Source organism: Barbus barbus (assembly GCF_936440315.1).
Source record: "Barbus barbus genome assembly, chromosome: 21".
NCBI lineage: Eukaryota > Metazoa > Chordata > Actinopteri > Cypriniformes > Cyprinidae > Barbus > Barbus barbus.
Genome location: NC_136749.1, coordinates 10,208,771 through 10,228,335, shown reverse-complemented (window position 1 = coordinate 10,228,335; position 19,565 = coordinate 10,208,771). Strand labels below are relative to the sequence as shown.

The 19,565-nt window shown below is 39.8% G+C and overlaps 1 protein-coding gene across 3 annotated transcripts in view; it reads left to right on the top strand.

Annotated features, from left to right (window-relative positions):
* The window catches only part of LOC306886928 (uncharacterized protein), an 81,484-nt gene that overhangs the window by 25,949 nt on the left and 35,970 nt on the right, over positions 1-19,565 (top strand). Inside the window, exon 1 of one of the 3 annotated variants that reach the window (XM_079444304.1) lies at positions 1,219-1,335. The exons of the other annotated variants lie outside the window; for them this stretch is intronic. Within the exon in view, the coding sequence (XP_079300430.1) occupies positions 1,308-1,335 (28 nt within the window). The 5' untranslated portion in view covers positions 1,219-1,307. Of the gene's footprint in view, positions 1-1,218; positions 1,336-19,565 lie in introns of those variants that run through there. 3 annotated transcript variants of the gene reach the window in all.

The following is a 19,565-nucleotide window of genomic DNA, read 5'->3' as shown; positions in this document are numbered from 1 at the left end:
AGCAGGCCAATTTACAAAGCAACACCACATCACATTAGAGAACACACACACACACACACACACATAGTAGAAGAGACGATAATCTATAAATAGCCGGGGCACAGTATGACTCTCCAGGATTGGGTAGATTACAGCTGGACTGCTGCGTCTAGCCGTCTTTTTGTGTACATACAGAATTAACCATCCCCCTCCCTCCATCTCTCTCTCTTTCACTCTCCCTTTCTCTCTTTCTAAATTTCCTCTTTTGCCTCATCTCCCTCCCCACCTCTCCTTTGCCCCTTTCTCTTACTCTCTTCCACTTTCAATCTCATTCTGTTTCTTTTTGAAATTCTCCCTCTATTTCTCTCTGTCTGAACTCAAGTAAAAACGGATTGACCCTCCCTCTTTTCTACCCATTCTGCATAACTGAGCTTATGGCAAATACATAAAGAAACAGCCCCATGCATGTATTATACATGAGAAAGAGGGAAAAGCAAAGATAAAGACATCAGCTCATGGTAATTAAACGAATATGCAGGTCAGGGTGGAAAGAAAGAAAGGAAAAAGCAGAGCGATAGAGATAGAGTGGGTGGCAGTGATCTCCAGATAACAAAGCCACTCCTCCTGTGTGTTTTTGCCACCAAGACAGAGGGAGGGACCAGAATGAACAGAATGACAGGAGAGAGAGAGAAAGAGAGAGAGAGCGCTTTCAAGTTTTGGAAAATCCTGTGGCGATATCACATGATTTTCCAGTATTGCGGTAATGAGTGTTTGTGCAAGCTGGGTTCAGTGGTCAGGGCAAAGACAGAGAGAGAGAGACACCTGTACTGCATTGTGGGAGCTGTTTGAGCCCTCTAGTGATATGGGGCGAGAGAATCCCATCCGTGCAGCAGCGCACAGTTGAATGAAATGAAAACCTGTACGAAACACACACATAAATACACACAAAAATCAACTTTGCATTTTCAGTTCTCTGTGAGATTATGATTTTGAACTATTATCTACAACAAATACATCTAAATAAAACCTTTACACATTTTTTAACCCTAATGAAGTGCATCAAATGAATATTATTCCTATAATGTGTGATTAGAACTACATCAGTGCTAATAAGTACTAATTTTTGACACATTGACTCGCAGACTAAAAGGTAAAACACCCTGACTGCACAGAGAGAGAGAGAGAGAGAGAGAGAGGGAGGGAGGGAGGGAGCAGCATGAGTGGAGAGAATCAGCAGACAGAAAAGAGAAAGGAGAGAGAGGAGGAGAGAATGTATGGTGAAAGGCTAGCGCTTCCTTGCTTGTATCCAGGGCCTTTGTGAATAAACCATGGGATGTATCGGCTCTCGAACCCTCAGTAAGACCCTCTTCTTTTCTTCTACTTTCCGGCAGGGTGCACATGAGCTGGTGTATTAAGTGCGAGGGGTAATTACAGCACCAGGAAGGGGGTTGCTGGTGTGTGGCTTGCGATTTTCGCCGCACGTTTGAGATGTATGAAACGAATTTGGCTGGTGGAAGGAAACGTTGAGTTAAACGTCTGATCTGTCACATTGTGCGTTTACTGGGGTGTGCGGACTCGTGTGTGTGTGTGTGTGTGTGTGTGTGTGTGTGGATTCCAACCCACATCTCTTGATTTATGCTACTGCATGGTGTCTGTGTGTGGGAGGCTGAGATGATGGAGCGATGAAAAGCAGTGATAGAGCTTGTTTACGGCGATTACGGAAGGCGAAAATTTCTACTGTTGGAGAGGCTCTTGTGGAGTCGTGTTGCACATTGAAATCGGCTGGAAAGTAAGAGGGAGAGATAGCAAACATGCTGAATTTCATTGCAGTGAGAGGGCGATGGAGAGAGGGGTGGAGGGAGGGGTGATACATGCAGGAAAACTGAGGGGAATGTGTGTGAGGGAGATGAGGGAATCAGGTTGGGACCATCCTGAACCCGACACACACTTGACGAATAAATCCAAATTATCAGCTGGTTCGGTGGCACATTAAGGAGAGAGTTCACTCAGGAATTAAAATGTTGTCATCATTTACTCACCCTCATGTCATTCCGTAAAATAAAAGAAGATATTATGAGAAATGCCTCAGTGTTTTGTTTGGTCTATCCACTGGAAGTCAATTGATTGTTTGGTTGCCAGCATTCTTCAAAACATCTTCTTTTGTGTTCTGCAGAAGAAAGAAAGTCAGGTTTAGAGTGGCATGAGGGTGAGTAAATAATGACAGATTTTATTTTGGGGTGAACTATCCCTTTAAATACACCTTCAAGTCAAACATAATCTGATTTAGAAAGAAATTAGGTATTTTAAAAATACTATAGGGCATCTCAGAGGAGACTTGTTGGTAAATTTAGGCTCGACATTAATAGAATCATTTATTTTCCACTTTTACTACAGCCTGCAATAAATACACTTCAAAACCAAATTGTTCACAGCATTGATTTGGTGTCTTTGCTTAAAAGGTTTGTGGTATCAGTTTCTGTATTCTATTGGTCTGACAGAAAATGTTTTAAAAGCAACCGTCCTATTTTGCTGTCAAAGATTTATCTAATATTCCTATGACCTCAACTTTAATTCTTGTAATGTACTCATTTTCATCCATCCATCAATTTATTTAGTTAGTTAGTTTTCACGTTATTTATTGTGTTGTATTGTTTTTTTCTATTCCCTTTAAGGAAAAATAATACACTAATAATATAATATGTAGTAATATTGCATCATATTTAATTTATAATACTTAAGAATGTTGAATCATACAAATCATATTTTATAATATTAATTGATTATTAATGATAGTGATGAAAATAACACATTTCTTTATACGGTATTAATGAAGAGGTTCTTGAGCCTTATGAATGAAGCTATGGTTGGGAAAATCTGTTCTACACACTTTCCTGCATTTTGACATAGTTTAAGTTTCAAATGCATTGTGTCATGAGAAGTGGTGCAGGACAAGCTGACTTTGGCCCAGAACAGTCACGCACACGTTCAACATCAGTACTACAGTACATTAAACATCAGACATAGAAACTGTGTCAAACTTCTCTTGCTGGGCCACCTGCCTCAAATCCACACAGAGAGGAGGAAAGAGAGCGAGAGAGAAGCAGGGGGAGGAACGGAAGAGAGGAGGGAGGAATAGGGAGGAGGGTTTGATAAATAGTGTTTATAACACAGCGCAGCACTAAAATGGAGGTCAACATGCTGTGCAGGACCGGTACACATTCTGTTTTGAGGTACATAATCAAGCGCTTATGACATACTGTGAACCTCATTTAAATATGTGGTTCTGTACTATGAGACTAAAATTCTTGTTTCCACAAACATAAATGCGTGTCTATCCCTCTGATGGGTCATCTGATATGTCATCTATTTTTATTTTTGTGTTTGTTTGAATAAATCAAATCAGTGTTCATCAAAATTTCAAAACCCTTTTAGAAAATTAACTCAAAATACCCCTCCTGGTACTTACTTAAACACAGTCAGTTAAGAATGAAAAGAGTATAGGGAACGTGTATCAATATTGAACCTGTGCATTCTGTCTTATAGTGACAGCAGCCCAATATACCTGTTGCTATGCTGTTAATCTTAATAAAACAACAAAAGAAAAAGAGAATATTACATACTTCTGTTGACTGAATAACTTTTGCAGCTTTAAAAAGGATCAAAGTATATTCAATATATAGAGCTGAAGGCAGTGCAGTGTTTTATTTTACATTTAATTATTCAAATTCTCTTCTATTTTGAACCTTAATGCCTACCCAAAAAATTAAATTGCATTACAAGCGAAGATGACACACAAGCATATTCAAACAAAAGCCAACACTAAGTTGTGTGAAACAATGCAAAATCAATGTTACTCAACTATGAAGAAGAAACAACTCAACCTCGACATCTGATTCGAGCCCTTCCCGGTCCTTGAGTTTCTCTCCTCCGCTGGAAAGCTGCTCCGATTTTTACTCGGGTCCTACCTATTGCCTGATCATAACCCTTCTTTTTAATGTTTTGTTCCTCTGATATTTCCTCTTTTTTATCTTCCAATTCTCTCTATCCATAGTTGGTCTGCTAATATCCGTCCTGCACACTCAAATTGAGCGCTCTCTTCTCTCTATCATTACAAGACACGCCCCCTTACTGCTGATTGGCTGCAAGTGTGTTTTGGGGCATGGTCAGACACTCAAAAACTGCTTAGTGCACCTTTAAAGCAAATTTATTACATCAAAGAGGTTTGGCTGACAAAAAAGTTTGGGAATCTGCCATAGAAATTATACTTTTTACACACACGCACGCACGCACACACGCACGCATGTTGGTTTTTGTGGTTTATGGGGACTCTCCATAGGCGTAATGGTTTTTATACTGAACAAACTGTGTGTGCTATTGCCCTACACCAACCCTACACCTAAACTTAGCCCTCACAGGAGACTTTGTGCATTTTTAGATTTTCAAAAAAACACCATTTAGTATGTTTTTTAAGCCTTTTGAATTACGGGGACATAGGCAGTGTCCTCATAAACCACCTTCATATTGTAATACCTCTGTCATACCCATGTCATTATACAAATTTGTGTCCTCATAAACCACATAAACATGCACACACACACACACACACATATAGATAACTGCAGACCTTGAGTCAAAAACTCATCACCAAACACCAATAACTTGTATACACTATATGTACAAAAATATTGGGACACCCTCTTCTTTAGAACAGAAAAATGCACTTCCAAACCTGTGACAACAAAGATGGAAACATAATTCATGTATTTAAAAATTGTATTTCCATCTCTGTTGCAACAGTTTTGGAAGTGTCTTGTACGCATAAGTACAGGTCTTTGGTGTTTGGTGATGAGTTTTTGGCTCAAGGTCTGCATTTAAAGTCACACCAGAGGTGTTCAGCTGGGTTTCTGCAGACCAATCAAGTTCTTCCACACTGACTGAATCAATCATTTCATTTGAACCGTGTCTTATACGCAGAGACACTGTCATGTTAGAATAGAAAAGGGTTCTGTCCAAACTGTTGCTATAAAATTAGAAGCACATAATTCCCTAGAATATCATTATATGCTTACACATTAAGATTTGTACTCATGGAAATGACTAAAGTAGTCAAACCTGTTCATTAGAAGGGGGGGTCCCCATACTTTTGGCAATATTTTAATAAATGATTTTTTTTTTTTTCTTTTGCATGTTTGTCACACTTTGATGTTTCAGATCATCAAACAAATGTAAATATTAATCAAAGATAACACAAGTAAACACAACATGCAGTTTTTAAATGAAGTTTTTTATTATGAAGGGAAAACAAAATCCAAACCCACATGGCCCTGTGTGAAAAAGTGCTTGCCCCCTAAACCTAATAACTGGTTGGGCCACCCTTAGCAGCAACAACTGCAATCAAGCGTTTGCGATAACTTGCAATGAGTCTGTTACAGCGCTGTGGAGGAATTTTGGCCCACTCTTCTTGGCAGAATTGTTGTAATTCAGCCACATTGGAGGGTTTTCGAGCATGAACCGCCTTTTTAAGGTCATGCCACAGCATCTCAATAGGATTCAGGTCAGGACTTTGACTAGGCCACTCCAAAGTCTTCATTTTGTTTTTCTTCAGCCATTCAGAGGTGGATTTGCTGGTGTGTTTTGGATCATTGTCCTGCTGCAGAACCCAAGTTCGCTTCAGCTTGAGGTCACGAACAGATGGCCGGACATTGTCCTTCAGGATTTTTTGGTAGACAGCTGAATTCATGGCTCCATTTATCACAGCAAGTCTTCCAGGTCCTGAAGCAGCAAAACAGCCCCAGACCATCACACTACCACCACCATATTTTACTGTTGGTATGATGTTCTTTTTCTGAAATGCTGTGTTACTTTTAAGCCAGATGTAATGGGACACACACCTTCCAAAATGTTCAACTTTTGTTTCGTCAGTCCACAGAGTATTTTCCCAAAAGTCTTGGGGATCATCAAGATGTTTTTGGGCAAAACTGAGACGAGCCTTTATGTTCTTTTTGCTCAGCAGTGGTTTTCGTCTTGGAACTCTGCCATGCAGGCCATTTCTGCCCAGTCTTTTTCTTATGGTGGAGTCATGAACACTGACCTTAACTGAGGCAAGTGAGGCCTGCAGTTCTTTAGATGTTGTTGTGGGGTCTTTTGTGACCTCTTGGATGAGTCATCGCTGCGGTCTTGGGGTAATTTTGGTCGGCCGGCTACTCCTGGGAAGGTTCACCACTGTTCCATGTTTTCGCCATTTGTGGATAATGGTTCACTGGAGTCCCAAAGCTTTAGAAATGGCTTCATAACCTTTTACAGACTGATAGATCTCAATTGCTTTCTTTTTTTCATTTGTTTCTGAATTTCTTTGGATCTCAACATGATGTGTAGCTTTTGAGGATCTTTTGGTCTACTTCACTTTGTCAGGCAGGTCTTATTTAAGTGATTTCTTGATTGCGAACAGGTGTGGCAGTAATCAGGCCTGGGTGTGGCTAGAGAAACTGAACTCATTTGTGATAAACCACAATTATGGTTTTTCATTTTTTAAATGATTTTTTTTTTTTCATTTAAAAACTGCATGTTGTGTTTACTTGTGTTATCTTTGATTAATATTTAAATTAGTTTGATGATCTGAAACATTAAAGTGTGACAAACATGCAATAAAATAAAAAATCAGGAAGGGGGCCAACACTTTTTCACACCACTGTATATATATATATATATATATATATATATGAAATGTATGACTATGAATCTAGTTTTGTACAGGGTTAGATCTTCACACAAGAGGCACTGAGATGGCAAATGTACCTTAGTAATAATAAGGAAAAATCTTAACAGAGTCAACAGAACATGTGGCTCTTTATACACTATTACTAAGTAAAATATTATACAAGATATCCTCATCTGCATTAGTGTGTGTGTAGTATAAGATTCTGGGTGTTTACCACTTTCTCTGTCCAGCTCTGTAGCCCAATATTGATCTGAAAAGTGAAGCCTTGTGATATGAAGCCAGTGGATGTCACAAAGACTGGACACACTCTCATCCTGCTGAGATCACTGTAGTAAATGATTCAAAACAAACAAGCAAATACAGCTTAGCACTGCGATAATGCAAATAATGCTTTGCTGTTGTGTTGCAATAACAGATGTGGTGCAGAAATGTGTGGGCTTATGAGCTGCCATGAAAAGAAATTCATTTTCTTGCATCCATTATCACAGTCTGACCACAAAGGTTCAAAAACAACAACCACTATTCATCATAGTGGTGATAAATTAGGTTTTCGTGCATTTATGAATCATGTGATCACAAAAAATGTTGTCCTAGGTGCTCATTGATTTCATCATTTAATGGCACAGCAGCATTTCAAACATGTAATTACCCTTCTAGCAGAGAGCAATAACTTTTCATTACTTTGAAAGCTTGTTCAATGGCTTTTTTGCATGATTTTCTGCATCATCTCTGGCTCTATTGCTATGTCAAAAATCACTCGAAGGTATGTGTTGGTTTGTTCTTCTAACGTGTTTTGGCATCAAATAAGTATGTTTGCTTATACTTTCTCCAAATATCTGCTATATAATTCTGCACATCCTCACTTGTGACCCAGATGTCAGACTGTGAGGCTGGAATCACACTGGAGAGGCACTTTATAAAACAACCGAATCAGGCTGAAAAACACATTCATCCCTCTGTGAAATAACTCACTCTGATACCCAAAATCTTTTAGTCAAAAACCATTTAGGTTAGTGCCAAAAAGTGAAAACGCATTACATAGTGAAATCCCATTGCAAGCTGCACGTGAACCAAAGACACTTAATTTTTTATCCTGAGTCAAAGGAATGGGAATTTTTCTTGTTTTCTATATGCCTTTAAAAAGGTGCACTGCAGCTGATTTTGGGATACAAATTGATACAATTCTATTATTATGTGAATGAACAGTGTCCAAAATTAAATGGAAAGTTCACCCAAAATGAAAATTCTGTGATCATTTACTCACCCTCAAGTTGTTCCAAACAGAATTCCCTGCGTTGTATTTCAAATTTTTTTGAATTTGATGTTTTTTCTTTGAAATAACTATGTTTCTTCGTAGTTTTTTTCTTATCAGTTATGTTTATTAGGGTTGTATGTTACATCTAATGTTGTTAAATGAATGTTTATTTCATATTTCAGTTTAATGAGTCTCACCATGATGGTGTTTAGTGCTTGTGTGAATGACACTGTGTACCTTCTATATATATTATTATTTGAAAGCTGCTTGTGATGGGCTTTGGTTCATCATATGACTTTCTCATCACCACCTGCTTTTGGTGGTTATCAGTGTATTTCAAAGGTACAAAACAGATTTCAGTACTTCAATATGTTGGTTTATTAACATTATATCAGTTAATGAAATTACGGTATTTAAATGTAAGTTAAAACCGTAAAATCTAAAATGTTGTTACCATATTTTTACGGTAGAATTCTGGCAACCACAGCTGCTGTTTTTTTACTGTAAATTTTAAGTTTTTTTTTTTTTTTTACAGTGAACTTGTATGAGTTTCTTCCTTTTGCTGAACACAAAAGAAGATCATTTTGAAGAATATGTGTGTGTAACCAAATGGTTGACAGTAGCCATATAGTATGTGGAAGTTAAATACTGTTTAGTTACCAACTTTGTTTACACAACAGTAAAGAACTGTTACAAAGCTGTACCCCGCCCCCACCTCGGGTACTCGGACCACATCACTGTTATGCTAATCCCAGCATACAGACCACTTCTCAAACTCGCCAAACCGGTTCAAAAGCAGATCACAGTATGGCCAGACAATGCCACCTCAGCACTACAGGACTGCTTTCAGTGCACAGACTGGAACATGTTTAAAGAGGCAGCCACCTACAACAACCACACAGACCTACATGAGTACATTGAAACTGTGACTGCTTACAGCAAAAAGTGCACTGATGATGTGACAGTCACCAAGACCATCACCACACGTGCAAACCAGAAGCCATGGATGACAGCAGAGGTTCGTGGGCTGCTAAAGACCAGAGATGAAGCATTCAGATCAGGAGATAAAGCAGCCCTCAAAACAGCAAGAGCCAATCTGTCCTGTGGCATCAAAAATGCAAAACGGTCATATGCTCAAAAAATCAACAATCACTTCACAGATAGCAGAGACACACGGAGCCTGTGGCAAGCCATTCAGACCATCACTGACTACAAGCCCCCGCCACAGGCCTGTGATGAGGACACATCCCTCCCAGATGCACTTAACCACTTTTAAAAAGAAATCACCTGTGTCCTGTCTAAATGACTACCGTCCCATAGCACTGACTCCAATCATGATGAAGTGCTTTGAGAGGCTAGTCATGCACAACTTCAAAACCAGCCTCCCCAACACACTCGACCCGCTCCAGTTTGCATACCGTCCAAACCGCTCTACGGACGATGCAATTTCCTCCACCCTCCACCTGGCTCTTACCCACTTAGAAAATAAAGACTCCTATGTTAGAATGCTGTTCATTGACTTCTGCTCGGCATTCAACACAATAACCCCACAACAGCTCATAAATAAACTAAACCTGCTGGGCCTTAACAATTCCCTTTGTAATTGGATCCTGGACTTTCTAACCGGTAGACCTCAGTCAGTCCGTGTCGGCCACAACACCTCCAGCACTACCACACTGAGCACAGGTGCCCCACAAGGCTGTGTGCTCAGCCCGCTGCTCTTCACACTGCTGACCCACGACTGCACTGCCAAGTTCAGCTCTAACCACATCATCAAGTTTGCTGATGACACAACAGTGGTAGGTCTCATCAGCAACAACGATGAAACGCACTACAGAGAGGAAGTGGCACAGCTGGCTGAATGGTGTGGCAATAACAATCTGTCCCTCAATGTGGAGAAGACAAAGGAGGTTGTGATGGATTTCAGGAGGAACTCCGTTGACCACCCCCCACTGACCATCAACAGCTCGACTGTGGAGAGAGTCAGCAGCACTAAATTCCTGGGGGTGCACATCACAGAGGATCTCACCTGGACCACCAACACCATGTCACTCTCCAAAAAGGCACAACAGCGCCTACACTTTCTCCGCCGGCTGAAAAGAGCAAGTCTCCCTCCATCCATCCTCAACACATTCTACAGAGGCACCATTGAGAGTGTGCTGACCAGCTGCATCACTGTCTGGTACGGGAACTGCAGTGCTGCTGACCGCAAGACCCTCCAGCGGACAGTGAACACAGCTGCAAAGATCATCGGTGCCCCTCTCCCCTCCATCCTGGACATTTTCCTTACACGATACTCCAGCAAAACCAACAGCATCGTGAAGGACTCCACCCATCCCTCCCACAGTCTCTTCCAGCTCCTACCATCAGGAAAACAGTACCGGAGCATCAGAGCCCGCTCCGCCAGACTGCTCAACAGCTTTTCCCCCCAGGCTGTGAGAGCCCTGAACTCAAATTATCCCGCCCCCCTCTGAAACCCCATGCAAACCCCTACCTCCTGAAGCATGGAACCCCCCCCCCCCCCCCCCCAAACTGTATGGAACTTTTTTTGTGCAATTCGAAGTGCGCTACACACAGGTGAGTGGGCCTGTACAAACCACCTGTAGTAACACACTCTCCTCTATGTGCACTAGACACTTTACACACACTGCTGCGTGTACACAATCCCACAAAAGACTCAGCAATATATGAATGTTTACATGCTCATGCACTACAAATCATCCTGCACTGTTCCCCAACCAGCTGCTTGACTCAAAATGTTTCTCTTTGCACATGTACAGTATTTGTGAAGCATTCGTATAGTTTGTATTTTTTATCTTTTATTTTTTAGTTTGTATAGGGTAAATATTTATGTGAAGCATTCGTATAGTTTGTATTTTTTATCTTTTATTTTTTAGTTTGTATAGGGTAAATATTTATGTGAAGCATTCGCATAGTTTGTATTTTTTATCTTCTATTTTTTAGTTTGTATAGGGTAAATATTTATGTGAAGCATTCATATAGTTTTTATTTTTTTAGTTTGTATAGGGTAAATATTTATGTGAAGCATTCGCATAGTTTGTATTTTTTATCTTCTATTTTTTAGTTTGTATTGGGTAAATATTTATGTGAAGCATTCATATAGTTTGTATTTTATCCTTTATTCTTTTAGTTTGTATAGGGTAAATACTTATATATAGTATACTTATAGTTAAAATCTGTCAGTAGGTAAGTTGTGTATAGGTTTATAGTGTTTTACTTCATTGTTGTATGTCTGTATTTATGTAGCACCGTGGTCCTGCGAGGCACGACATTTCGTTCCACTGTATGTCCCCACATGTAGCGGAATGACAATAAAGCTCAACTTGACTTGAACTTGACTTGACTTGAACATTATTCAAAATCTCTTAACAGCTGAACCAAACAGCTGATGGTCCCCATTGACTTCCATAGTATTTCTTTTCCTATGGAAGTCAATGGGGACCAACAACTGTTGCATTATTCAAAATATCTTCTTTTATGTTCAGCATAAGAAAGAAACTCATACAGGTTTAGAATGGCATGAGGGTGAGTAAATGATGACAACATTTCCATTTTGAAGCGAACTATCCCTTTAAACAAAGCATGGAAACAATTAGCTATATTAAATCAATGTACCTTTATAGATTACCAGTTTAACAACAGAAACCTGCACAGATCTAATGCACTTTAGATCTAATGCACTTTAACCACATTAGATACCTGAGACTTTAATGTATGGATGAGTGAGAGCTGTTGTGCCTCTGGCAGGTACGCTCAGCAGTTTCTGAACTCAGTGCAATATGCCATGGGCTTTGGCATGAGTCCGCAGCGAGAGCTTCATAATGATCCCCTTGCTGCCGTGTCTCCAGCTGCCTGACTCAGCAAATAATAAAGCAAATAACACGCACACACATTCAAAACCCAGATGGGGAATATGCTTTGTATTAAAATGTCCAGTATCGTAAGTGAGTGAATAAAAGTGTGACTCAGGCATGGCGCTAAATTACTGGTCACGGAGTAATATCATGCTTAACATGCAGAGTGTGATTATTCCCAGGACTAAACTCGCTCGCTGCAAGAGTGGTATTGTTCCTCAGGGAGTGTTATGACTCCTAACTGGGTTTGCATTGTGTATTGCATGTGTGCAGAGCAGGTTTTGTATTAACCATGTAAAGTGTGACATTTGACATAGCCAGAAAAAAAAAAATTTTTTAAAATTTATTTACAGTTTATTGAACCTTTCAGAAACTACCAAAGTAGTGGATTATGTACAATATGTTTTCAGCATAATAATAATTTAGAGGCCTTAAACGTAATATGAACTTTAGGATTAAGTTAGGGAAGCTTTCTAAGCCATTATTTACATTATTTGACCTGTTTTTGTGGGTTAATATTGCTGACTTCTTACTTCACAGTAACATATAGAGGCATTCTGCATTGAATATTTGTTGGGGGAGCATCAAAAGTGAAAAAGTGTGACCGATAATAAGCAGACATTATACTAAAACTCTAATGACTGCTAGTTGACACGCAGTTGCAAAGTTACTTAAGTTAGTTAAATGTCTAAAGTGGACTATCAAAATTAAGTGTTACTAAAATAAGATGAAACATAACGCGTTTAGCTTCTGCTAATTTAACTAGAAAAAAATATTGTGAATCCATTGTGAACTGCCTGAATTGTGAAATTGTCGTGTGAATGAAGCCAGGTGGCTGCAGGGGAAGAGGTGGAAAATAAGAGGGATTCCTAATTTTATACGAAGAAGAGAGTTAGTTAATAATGCTAAAAGATTATAGAGACAAACATACACTCTCACTGGGCATTTTATTAGGTACACCTTGCTAGTACCGGGTTGGACCCCCTTTTGCCTTCAGAACTGCCAATGGTGGAAACATTCCTCAGAGATTTTGGTCCATATTGACATGATACCATCACGCAGTTGCTGCAGATTTATCAGCTGCACATCCATGATGCGAATCTCCACCAAATCACAAAGGTGCTTTATTGGATTGAGATCTGGTGACTGTGGGGGCCATTTGAGTAAAGTGAACTCATTGTCATGTTCAAGAAACCAGTCTGAGATGTTTTCAGCTTTGTGCATTATCCTGCTGGAAGTAGCCATCAGAAGATGGGTACACTGTAGTCATAAAGGGATAGACATGGTCAGCAACAATACTCAGGTAGGTGGTGGCGTTTAAACGATGCTCAATTGGTACTAAGGGGCCCAAAGTGTGCCAAGAAAATATCCCCCACACCATTTCACCACCACCACCAGCCTGAACTGTTGAGACAAGGCAGGATGGATCCATGCGTTCATGTTCTTTACGGCAAATTCTGACCCTACCATCTGAATGTCGCAGCAGAAATCGAGAATCATCAAACCAGGCAACGTTTTTCCAATCTTCTATTGTCCAATTTTGGTGAGCCTGTGCGAATTGTAGCCTCCGTTTCCTGTTCTTAGCTGACAGGAGCGGTACCCGGTGTGGTCTTCTGCTGCTGTAGCCCATCTGCTTCAAGGTTCGACGTGTTGTGCGTTCAGAGATGGTATTCTGCATACCTTGGTTGTAACGAGTGGTTATTTGAGTTACTGTTGCCTTTCTATCATCTCTAACCAGTCTGCCCATTCTCCTCTGACCTCTGACATCAACAAGGCATTTCCATCGACACAACTGCCGCTCACTGGATATTTTCTCTTTTTCGGACCATTCTCTGTAAACCCTAGAGATGGTTGTGCGTGAAAATCCCAGTAGATCAGCAGTTTCTGAAATACTCAGGCCAGTCCGTCTGGCACCAACAACCATTCCACGTTCAAAGTCACTTAAATCCCCTTTCTTTCTCATTCTGATGCTCGGTTTGAACTTCAACAAGTCGTCTTCACCACATCTAGATGCCTAAATGCATTGAGTGGCTGCCATGTGATTGGCTGATTAGCAATTTGTGTTACCAAGCAATTGAACAGGTGTACCCAATAAAGTGGCCGGTGAGTGTATATATACATATATATATTTATTTTATTTATTTTTTTTTTTCTCAGTTTGGAACGATATATACTTATGAATCAATCTGAGCAAGATCAGGAGTATACTTTGAAAAAGTAGGGTTCATTTTCAGTAGATGTGTAGATTATCTGCACAATGCTGAAAAAAATACACCCTGACCTCAATCTTAGTTGGTTGCACATCCTAATAAATAGCATTACTGTTTGTCACACTTCGGATCCATTCGTAATTTATTCTGAACTGAATCCATGAAGTCTGACCTTTTCTTGACAGGTGACTGCTTGATTTAGTTGACCAATAAAACCAGCTGTGGGGTGGGTTATGCGCTTAATTGGTTTGGGGGTAAAATCAAGGTCAACAAATTCACAATTGGAAGTGATGTTCACTGAAATAAAGTGAGTAGGCTAGTATTACGCTAGTCATATGATCTCAACATGCCCATCATCATGAGGGGCAACCAACCATCCTTGTGTAGAATGAAATTGCTTTTTCTAGGTCACTGATGTCCATGTGAGCGCACATATATAAGTAGTATTCATATATGTACAGCAATTTTATTTATTTATTTGTTTGATTTCGACAAATGCTCTCTGAAATAACAGCATTACTTCAGTTCTGTCATCATTGTAAGCCAAATTAGAATGTATAAGATAATTTTCATTTTATGTATTTTATTTAGCATTATAATTTAGTTATGTATTTATTTTTAATATTATTGTATATTACCTTAAATAACAACTGAGTTCATAAATCTGAATTAACTTTAACATCTATTTTTAACTAATGATTTTTTTGTAGCTACAGTGGTGTGAAAAAGTGTTGGCCCCCATCCTGATTTTTTTTATTTGTTTACATGTTTGTCACACTTGAATGTTTCAGATCAAACTAATTTAAATATTAATCAAAGATAACATAAGTAAACACAACATGCAGTTTTTGAATGAAGTTTTTTATTATGAAGGGAAAACAAAATCCAAACCCACATGGCCCTGTGTGAAAAAGTGCTTGCTCCCTAAACCTAATAACTGGTTGGGCCACCCTTAGCAGCAACAACTGCAATCAAGCGTTTGCGATAACTTGCAATGAGTCTGTTACAGCGCTGTGGAGGAATTTTGGCCCACTCATCTTGGCAGAATTGTTGTAATTCAGCCACATTGGAGGGTTTTCGAGCATGAACCGCCTTTTTAAGGTCATGCCACAGCATCTCAATAGGATTCAGGTCAGGAATTTGACTAGGCTACTCCAAAGTCTTCATTTTGTTTTTCTTCAGCCATTCAGAGGTGGACTTGCTGGTGTGTTTTGGATCATTGTCCTGCTGCAGAACCCAACTTCGCTTCAGCTTGAGGTCACGAACAGATGGCCGGACATTGTCCTTCAGGATTTTTTGGTAGACAGCTGAATTCATGGCTCCATTTATCACAGCAAGTCTTCCAGGTCCTGAAGCAGCAAAACAGCCCCAGACCATCACACTACCACCACCATATTTTACTGTTGGTATGATGTTCTTTTTCTGAAATGCTGTGTTACTTTTACGCCAGATGTAATGGGACACACACCTTCCAAAAAGTTCAACTTTTGTCTCGTCAGTCCACAGAGTATTTTCCCAAAAGTCTTGGGGATCATCAAGATATTTTTTGGCAAAACTGAGACAAGCCTTTATGTTCCTTTTGCTCAGCAGCGGTTTTCGTCTTGGAACTCTGCCATGCAGGCCATTTTTGCCCAGTCTCTCTCTTATGGTGGAGTCATGAACACTGACCTTAACTGAGGCAAGTGAGGTCTGCAGTTCTTTAGATGTTGTTGTGGGGTCTTTTGTGACCTCTTGGATGAGTCATCGCTGCGTTCTTGGGGTAATTTTGGTCGGCCGGCTACTCCTGGGAAGGTTCACCACTGTTCCATGTTTTCGCCATTTGTGGATAATGGTTCGCTGGAGTCCCAAAGCTTTAGAAATGGCTTTATAACCTTTTCCAGACTGATAGATCTCAATTACTTTCTTTCTCATTTGTTCCTGAATTTCTCTGGATCTCAACATGATGTGTAGCTTTTGAGGATCTTTTGGTCTACTTCACTTTGTCAGGCAGGTCTTATTTAAGTGATTTCTTGATTGCGAACAGGTGTGGCAGTAATCAGGCCTGGGTGTGGCTAGAGAAACTGAACTCAGGTGTGATAAACCACAGTTATGTTTTAACGGGGGGGAGGGGGGTGGGGGGGTTTGGAGAAAACACTTTTTCACACTGGGCCATGTGGGTTTGGAGTTTGTTTTCCCTTCATAAAAAAACCCTTCATTTAAAAACTGCATGTTGTGTTTACTTGTGTTATCTTTGATTAATATTTAAATTTGTTTGATGATCTGAAACATTAAAGTGTGACAAACATGCAATAAAATAAAAAAATCAAGAGGGGGGCCAACACTTTTTCACACCACTGTATAATTATGACAAAGCTGCTTGTTTTTAATATTTTTTATTGTTTGTTGTTGTTGTTAAAGTAAACTGCGAAACAATCAGAAAAAATAGTTATGGGGTGTTTACAGTATTGTTATATTAATAATAACAATATATTCTTTTGAATAATTTTATGTAATCCTGCATAATAATTACATGAGATCATAATCCTTGAAAGTGAGGCGCCCTGGTGGGTCCTGTACCTATGGTTAGATGGTTATTTATTTCCGGTCATCTGACCATGGCAAGAATAAACACACACACACACACACACACATCACAGAATAACAGTTAATAATAGCGTCTGAATACCTAGACCTTCAGAGTGTGTGATGAAGAAACTATGCCTTAATGAATTATGCTTTCATTTACTTTGATAAAATGAAGCTCACACAATGAAGTTCACAGTTTAGATTCATGCATTTAGATAATAATAGGTTGATTTTCATTTAATGTCCACTGTAAACAAACAGTACAGTTTAACTGCAAAAAAAACTACTTTCTTAGTACCTAAAACATTTACTTTTAAAGACAGCCACCTGGCACACAGTTCTCACTTTTGTTTTTCAACTTATTAAGCATGATGGCTCCATAGCTCCAGTGGCCTCAAAAAATATCCACTGGCACTGCACTGTACTTGTCATGAATCTGGTCTATGAACTTCCGTTAACTCACCACCAGAGGTCACTCGCTCACCACATGGACTCTTGCACCACACTAACTGTTGCACGCCACCTCAGACTACAATTCCCATCATCCATTGCACTGACAACACACAGATGATTGCACTGATCACATACCCTACACAAACCATGGACTTCCTCTTCCTCTCTGCCGAGTATTGTATTGCGTTTATCACTCCCCTAGTGTTAGCTGCCTTACCGAGCCATTCTGTGTTTTTCTGTTTAGTTCCAGTATTGTTCTGCATTTATGACTCTCCTAGTTTTAGCTGCGATATGGAACCCACTTTGTTGTCATAGTCTTGCCTTGTGTGTTTTTCTAGTGTTTTGATTCTTGCCCGTGTTTCCTGGATTTACCTTTGCCTTGACATTTGGACTCTGTTTGCACCTCTCTTGGACTACTGCTCGTATACCTGTATTATCTCTCTGCCTTGCCCTGTTGGATATTGATCGTCGACTCTTGCTAGCCCTATGATTGCTCTTTGTCCTGCCCGTACCCTACCTGTTTGCCGTTGTTTGACCCTGCCTGTTTATTGACTATGTTTATAAATAAAAGCTTGCACTTGGATCCGCACGTCTCATTTCTTGTTCGCCCCGTTACAGTACTTCTCAGCAGATGCAGCATGTCAACCAGGTGTTTTTGCATCTGAATACTGTATAATATATAATTATATAATGATATATATATACAGGTCCTTTTCATAAAATTAGCATATTGTGATAAAGTTCATTATTTTCTGTAATGTACTGATAAACATTAGACTTTCATATATTTTAGATTCATTACAACACAACTGAAGTAGTTCAAGCCTTTTATTGTTTTAATATTGATGATTTTGGCTTACAGCTCATGAAAACCCAAAATTCCTATCTCAAAAAATTTGCATATTTCATCCGACCAATAAAAGAAAAGTGTTTTTAATACAAAAAAAGTCAACCTTCAAATAATTATGTTCAGTTATGCACTCAATACTTGGTCGGGAATCCTTTTGCAGAAATGACTGCTTCAATGCGGCGTGGCATGGAGACAATCAGCCTGTGGCACTGCTGAGGTGTTATGGAGGCCCAGGATGTTTCGATAGCGGCCTTAAGCTCATCCAGAGTGTTGGGTCTTGCGTCTCTCAACTTTCTCTTCACAATATCCCACAGATTCTCTATGGGGTTCAGGTCAGGAGAGTTGGCAGGCCAATTGAGCACAGTAATACCATGGTCAGTAAACCATTTACCAGTGGTTTTGGCACTGTGAGCAGGTGCCAGGTCGTGCTGAAAAATGAAATCATCTCCATAAAGCTTTTCAGCAGATGGAAGCATGAAGTGCTCCAAAATCTCCTGATAGCTAGCTGCATTGACCCTGCCCTTGATAAAACACAGTGGACCAACACCAGCATCACTGACTGTGGGTACTTGACACTGGACTTCAGGCATTTTGGCATTTCCCTCTCCCCAGTCTTCCTCCAGACTCTGGCACCTTGATTTCCGAATGACATGCAAAATTTGCTTTCATCCGAAAAAAGTACTTTGGACCACTGAGCAACAGTCCAGTGCTGCTTCTCTGTAGCCCAGGTCAGGCGCTTCTGCCGCTGTTTCTTGTTCAAAAGTGGCTTGACCTGGGGAATGCGGCACCTGTAGCCCATTTCCTGCACACGCCTGTACACGGTGGCTCTGGATGTTTCTACTCCAGACTCAGTCCACTGCTTCCGCAGGTCCCCCAAGGTCTGGAATCGGTCCTTCTCCACAATCTTCCTCAGGGTCCGGTCACCTCTTCTCGTTGTGCTGCGTTTTCTGCCACACTTTTTCCTTCCCACAGACTTCCCACTGAGGTGCCTTGATACAGCACTCTGGGAACAGCCTATTTGTTCAGAAATTTCTTTCTGTGTCTTACCCTCTTGCTTGAGGGCGTCAATGATGGCCTTCTGGACAGCAGTCAGGTCGGCAGTCTTACCCATGATTGCGGTTTTGAGTAATGAACCAGGCTGGGAGTTTTTAAAAGCCTCAGGAATCTTTTGCAGGTGCTTAGAGTTAATTAGTTGATTCAGATGATTAGGTTAATAGCTCGTTTAGAGAACCTTTTCATGATATGCTAATATTTTGAGATAGGAATTTTGGGTTTTCATGAGCTGTATGCCAAAATCATCAATATTAAAACAATAAAAGGCTTGAACTACTTCAGTTGTGTTGTAATGAATCTAAAATATATGAAAGTCTAATGTTTATCAGTACATTACAGAAAATAATGAACTTTATCACAATATGCTAATTTTATGAAAAGGACCTGTATATAAGGACATCCTACACAATTTTTGCATAATATAGGCCTAAAGGCTACTAGCCTAGCCTATTATGAATCTTTGGAATTGGGGTCTAACTTGAATATCCTCTCTGCTGCAAGTTAATTTCATTGTTCAACAGTTTGTAGGCTATGTTATTTATGCTATCGTTTAACACATTCAAAAATGTAGTAACATTTATATGGTTTTGGAATTCAGATTAATTTT